The 6,774-nt window shown below is 40.6% G+C and overlaps 1 protein-coding gene across 6 annotated transcripts in view; it reads left to right on the forward strand.

The window, feature by feature from the left end:
• Window positions 1-5,052, forward strand: part of shank2b (SH3 and multiple ankyrin repeat domains 2b) — a 170,223-nt gene extending 165,171 nt beyond the window's left edge. For all 6 annotated transcript variants that reach the window (XM_027135613.2, XM_047802388.1, XM_047802389.1 and 3 more), the window contains one exon: window positions 853-5,052. In XM_027135613.2, the coding sequence (XP_026991414.2) occupies window positions 853-1,357 (505 nt within the window). In that variant the 3' untranslated portion in view covers window positions 1,358-5,052. The remainder of the gene's footprint in view (window positions 1-852) is intronic.
• The last annotated feature ends 1,722 nt before the right edge of the window (window positions 5,053-6,774 follow it).

The following is a 6,774-nucleotide window of genomic DNA, read 5'->3' on the forward strand; positions in this document are numbered from 1 at the left end:
AAGCTACACAGATTTGTGTGTGTGTGTGTGTGTGTGTGTGTGTGTGTGTGTGTGTGTGTGTGTGTGTGTGTGCTGAGCCCATGAAAGAATGAGTTGCCTAGCAACCTAATAATGAGAACAGCCTTGAGGATGAGATGAGCAACATCGGTGTGATGAACACGGACCAAACCATAGAAGAGGGAGCGGTGTGTTAGGGCTTGTGTATGTGTATTTGCCTGCTTTGGAACACAACCCAGTTATTACTCAGTCATTATATGACATCAACTGCCCCCATGAGGGTTTTCAAGAGCCCCCTTACCCAAGTACAAAAATGTCATCTAGTGCTAGTGATGACAAAGGTGAATGTGCTTCAGTGCAGTTTATTAGTCTTAAAAAGCAGAACAGCTTGAACTGTGTATTAGTAGCTTGGGTCCTGTGCCTATATTGGCCCACATCTTAAAGAAGACACACTGCTGCTTCCTCCCACTGCAGATTTTGTAAGCCTGAGTTTCATTTACTATGGAAATCTCTGGTTATTTTCGGACCGAATAACTGACCCAGATTAAGCAGTACTTGTATCGATTTGATTTATTCATTCTTTAGCGATTGTGAAGTTTGTATAGGTTAACAAAGACTAGTTTTGAGCCAGGTTGCTTTTGTTTATAAAAATGTTTACCTTATACGAGATCTTTCTATTCCCTTGTTTCTATAAGACTTGCGAGTAAGAGCGCCATGTCTTGTAGTTGTCAAGCCCTTATACGTCCAGTCACCTTGACCTATTTCACAGTTACCTGATGACCAAAAAGCCTTTACTGACTTATTTTACTGGGTTCATTTCTTCCCATTTTTGTTCCTCTCCCTATTTTTCTTTAGAAATCAGGATGGTGTGTCCCTCATCTCAGGAACTCAACCGAACCCCGGCGTGTCCTTCACCAATCAGCCCGGCCCGAACGTGTCTGCGCCATCGCCATGCCGACAGGCTGAGAGTTTGCATCATCACCGCCATCCCTCGAGCCCAAGCATCACATCTCCTCCTCCAATTCTGAGCTGTTCCTCATCCTCCTCCTCTCTACCCGCGGTGAGCACCACGTCCTCTGTACAGGGCCGTAGTCGCTCACCTTCACCCCTGTCGTTCCTCCAGGCGGCCTCCGGCAAGCCATTTGCCACCAAGGAAGTACTTTCATGGACAAAAGATGATGTGGCTGACTGGCTGGAAAGCCTCAACCTGGCCGAGCACAGAGACGCCTTCCTGGAGAATGACATAGAGGGCACACACCTGCCCAGTCTGCAGAAACAGGACCTAATTGACCTGGGAGTGACACGTGTCGGTCATCGCATGAACATCGAGCGAGCACTCAAGCTGCTGCTCGACAGATGAGACTGGGACAGCACAAACCTTCTTTTGTTCTTGAGTTTTATCTGTTACTCTCTCATTTTTATTTTGCTTATTTTAATACTTTGGATTTTTTTTTCCCTGTCAGCTGGAAAGGATTTCTAGGGAACACTCGTATCCTGAAGAAAAGGTTCTGACAAGGTTCTGTGTTAAAGATGTGCACAAAGATCTTTGTACTTGAAAGTTCCAGCCAGTTCCGGACCGTGACAAGCCAAACACACTGTACAGTCCACACACACATATACACACACACACACACACACACACACACACACACACACACACACACACACACACACACACACACACACACACACACACACACACACACACACACACACACACACACACACACACACACACACACACACACACACACACACACACACACACACACACACACACACACACACACACTAGAGCTCATTGCTGTTTTTGGGTTTTATGGTCTCAGGCCTCATGTGAATGAACTGAAGAACCAGCAGAGCTGGCCTTCCATTTTCTATCTTTGCTAAGACAATTAACCAGAGAATATTTCTTCAGCAAAAAGGGAAGGATCAAATGTGTCTTGGCTGAAAAGTCATGCTTTTTATCTTCCTTCCACATATTTGACCGGGATGTACATGAATTTTTAAGATGAGCGCATTTGCCATGCTGTTCCTCAGTTCACATGTTCACGACCCCAGCACCTTCGCCAGAAACGTGAAGCCGTCACTTCTGTCTTTTTGTTTTTGATTCCAGTAAAACATCAGATATTTGTCAGAATGGGTCAAAATCACTCAAGTCTTTCTGAAGTGTAATATCTACCGATATCGCTTGTCTTCCACATTGTGAGGTTTGACTGCATTCCTGCCATTCGATTCAGTCCTTAACATCCTAGACGTACTAGACTAGAGCGCTCTAGTATTCCTTCACTATTTTGACTTTACTTTCCAGCTGTTTTTTTTGTGTTCTCATTACAATGACTGGCGAGTACTTGATTAAAATGGATTAAGAAAGCAGAGATATTTATGTAAGGTTTAGTGCATTATGCTTGAAAATTTGAATAGTTGCCTTCAGAGAAACCCCCTCCCTCGATGTTTCAGCATTCAGCTGTTAGGTACGAGTGCACACACTCGAGCCAATGACCAGAACGTGTCTGTCAACTGCAAGCAAAACGATCACACATAATAATACTGTCTGAAATTGTAAAACGGTCAGTGGTTTACTAGCTATAGTTCTATAGTTGCTTTGTGATTTGAATGCAAGTGAGTGAGTCTTTTTTTTTTCCAACATGTTGCTTTAGGCAATCTGTAACTGCACTGAATCTTTTTTTTTCTTCTGTTCCAGCTGTATGGTTTACAGATTACTCATCCCTGCAGTGCTGCTTTGTTCTTACCTTTGTGCTCAGAGATAACCATGACCTTCTTTACCATGGTGGGGCATTTTAGCTCGAGTGTTGCATACATTTATTCATTTGACAGAATCAAAGTATGGTAGAATCCAATCTAAGAATTAAGCTGAGGAGTCAAAGGTTAAAGAGCAACTCCAGTGACTTTCAAGGAAAAAAAAAGTCTTGAGATTATTATATCTTATTTCATTACGGCACGCACTGGCCTTGGAGTAACGGTGTGCGACGTCAGTTTACCCAGAGAGGTAAGCTTATCCGTTCATTCATCGCGTTGGTCGACGAGACACAAACATGCTCGTCATTCCAACCGTTCACTGTAGGTTTATTCATCTCCTGAAAAGCCATGTGCAAAAAGCCACAGGTTCACTCGGCGATCGGGTGGTAGTAGTGTCAGATTCCTTCAGACGCATTCAACGTTAACCAAAGACGAGCATTGGAACGGAGGCAGTCGGACACGATCATCACAGGAAAGTGTTCATTAACAGCAGATCGTTGGATGTGGAGTTGACTCGAATATATATACACAGCATATACAGTGAGGTGAGAAAGTCTTAGACCTCTGGAAAAATCCTCTTTCTTTGCATTTTTTTTTTAAATTTAATATAAGCAATTTATGTCCGTTACAAATTAGAAATAATCAGCAAGAATGTATGAAAGATTTTACAATCCATTTTAGCTCAAATCCATCCAAACGTAGGTAGAAAGAAGTGGTCAATAACAGACGTGCATGACATACCGACAGAAATAGTGAGAATCCCGAATGCAAAGATACTGAGTCAGTATTACTGACCATTTCCTTCTAAAGATTCTATACATTTCTGTTCAAAACTTTTCAATCGAAACAAATTTATGTAGCACTTTTAACAAAGGACATCGTTACAGAATACAGCGTTTCACTGAGAATTTAGATCACCAGTGAACAAATGGGAGGCAACGGGAAACAAAAACGCTGAAGTCGCTCTTTAAGGACCATTCTCATAGGCTCAGTGTTGGCCCTCATGCGTTAAACACCGACTAGCATCGAGTCAGTATTAAAATCCTTTGACGAAATCTCAGTGCATGATGTATATAAGATTTTGTTTAACTCCACAGCACCAGCAAAACAGTAAAGCTAGTTAAAGGAAAACTCCACCGTCTAATGACTTGAATCTTAATCTTTGGAATTAACTCGTGTTTAGTGCAGTTGGTTTTAAGCCATGCTCTGATCACTAACTAAAATATAAATGATACAGTGGCACTTTAGTCCTTTAGTCTGTCCAAAACTCTTCAAAGTTTTCAGATTCCATCTTTTATCTTTTGTTAATAACGCCGTTAACGTCATTGCGCTGCACTGAACTCTGGACCATTGTCGGTTTTCTCTTTAATACGACGTTCAGCAAAGAAAATGCAAGCAGCAAAAAACCTGACTGTTATCAGTTATGTTTGAGATGACAGATTTTTTTTTTCCCCTATTAAAACACACGAACATTCTTCTGTGACATCGTCCACGAACATCCGCTAACTTCTCAAGAATAACAGAAATAAAGCAAAACTAATACCGTTTACAGATAAATGTGTATCCGGGTGGAGTTTTTCTTTTAGACTTCATTTAAAAACTTATTTTACTAACTCGGCAAAGAGAAAAATTGTCCGATCAGCTCCTCGTTACCGGTCGGTTTGGGATCGATCGAATCTAAACGCTTCGTTCCAGTCACATGAACTCATCACGTACGCCGTTCAGACGAGTTCCAAACGATCGTGTTGATATCACTTTGCATCTCCAGCAGAATCGTGTGCGTTTTGTTTGTCCTGGGTTTACATGTGAACTGAGGGAGGGTAAGAGAAGACAGTGAAACACACAGTGGTGTAAGTATGCAGTGAAAAAGTGCAGCAACGTGTTTGCTTATCTCTACCTTAGAGGAGTTAGCGTTATCGATCATCTCTATATAGCTTATTTTAGGAGAAATAAAAAAAAACAGCACAGTATTTTAAAGATTTATAGAAATATTTGAGATTTGTATGACATTTAACTGACTTGTGGTGTGGCAAAAATTGATGTGACATCGGTTAAGAAGCAATACAAACTCTTAAGGGAAACTGTATTTATTTATTATTTTTAATTTAAGATTTTATTTTATTTTTGGGAGGTGGGGGGTTGCCAGTATTCCACGTACAGTATATCGATGCTATTTCAATCAATCAAGAATTTATATATAGGTCTCAGTGAAATAGAAAAATATTTAAATATTGAGCTAATGGCTGTCACCTGCTTCTTTTAGATCCTGTAATTAAAAGATGAAGTTAAAATTTAGATTTGTGTGGTGTGAATAATTTACACAGGAAAAAAAGATATAAATCACACGTCACGGCACGTTAAAATTCACCTGTGCGGCTCTCTAACCTGGATCCGATTTCTCCACAGATACATGACATTCCATCTGATCCTAAATAAGTGATGTATCTAGGAGGTCGAGAGCTCATAACATTCATAAAGGAATCCGAATCTGAACATGTGGTAAGAAACGTCACATACATACAAAAAGCTACTTTGTGCTGCAGATCTTTTGATTTATTTAGTCTAAATGATTAAAATGTGAGCAGACTTCCTCTGTGCTTATAGAGGAAAATATGTACAAAATAATATGTACAAAAAAAAAACAAGGCAGGAAGAAATACATCTACAAACCCGTGTTTCATGTTAAAAGCTTTCAGTGAATTTTAATGCCTTTAAAAATCTTTTCAACTTTTAAAAACGCAGAAAATTTTACCTGGAGAACTTTTACTTTTCCTTAGTTCCTTCTCGTGAAATACAACTGCTGTTCTCTGCTGCCCTCTAGTGGTCTTTCTACAGCTACATGTACATTTACCCAGAGAATGCAGAGCATTTTAAAGGTGGGGTCTTTGTTGTTTGAAAGCCAATGTTGACATTTGAAATCACCAAAACAAACACGCCCCTAACCCAAATGGGTCCCACCCCTGTTTTGATAGCTCCGCCCACTCCACCAGACAAGTATTATGGAAGAACCTGCTGGGGCAGCTGACCGAGGGGATATTTTTTATCAATAAATGAACTCAATGAATAATACTATAGTAATACAAATGTGTTTTTGTAGTACTGTGTGTTGTACCATGAAAGATTTAGCTCCGTTTCAGGCGGAAGACCTTCAGTTCTCTCCAGCGTTGGAAAGCTGATCCTATATTAACACGTCCTACTTCTTGCCTTATCGTAAGCCTTTCTTCGCTTTCTTTCTTTGTTTTTATCCTCCATGTCAATGTTAAAACCGCTTTCTGCTAATGTCACACATGCGAACTGAACACTCACTCCGCCCAAATTGACAAGACACACCCCTTTCTGCTCATTTGCTACACGTTTGTTTTGTTTTTGTTTCATTTGGCGGCCCGACGCAGTTTTCTGAAGCATTTCTCAAACAACGGAGACCCCACCTTTAAATTTAAGCAGGATGTAAGAAAATTAATACTTAAAGAAGAGAGGTACTACAGAATATTGCATCAAAAATATTTGACTGCCAGCGTTCAAAATTGATTTATACACTATACATGCAAAAGTATGTGACCCATGATCGTCACACTCATATGTTTTTCTTCCTCAAACTGTCACCATAATGATTAATAGTATAGAATGTTTCTGTATGCTGTAGCTTGACGATTTCCCTTCACAGGATTTAAGAGACCCAAACATTTTTCCAAGGTTGAGAGACCCAAAACATTAAGGTTGGTGCGGAAGAACTCGTGTGACTCTGACTCGGCCCTACTGAACAGCTTTGGGATGAACTGGAACTGGAGAATCCTCAACATTCTAATATCAGTGTCTGATTTACTGATGCTCATGTAGCTGAATGATCACAAATCCCCACAGCCATGCGCCAACGTCTAGCAGAAAGCCTTTCCAGAAGAGTGGAGTGTATTAAAATACCAAAAGGGGGAATAAATCTGGAACGGGGTGTTCAACAAACACATGCGAGTGTGATGGTCAGGTGTTGTGGTGGCAGTTTTGACCTACATATAAAAAAAC

This window comes from Tachysurus fulvidraco, chromosome 17 (assembly GCF_022655615.1).
Source record: "Tachysurus fulvidraco isolate hzauxx_2018 chromosome 17, HZAU_PFXX_2.0, whole genome shotgun sequence".
Lineage (NCBI taxonomy): Eukaryota > Metazoa > Chordata > Actinopteri > Siluriformes > Bagridae > Tachysurus > Tachysurus fulvidraco.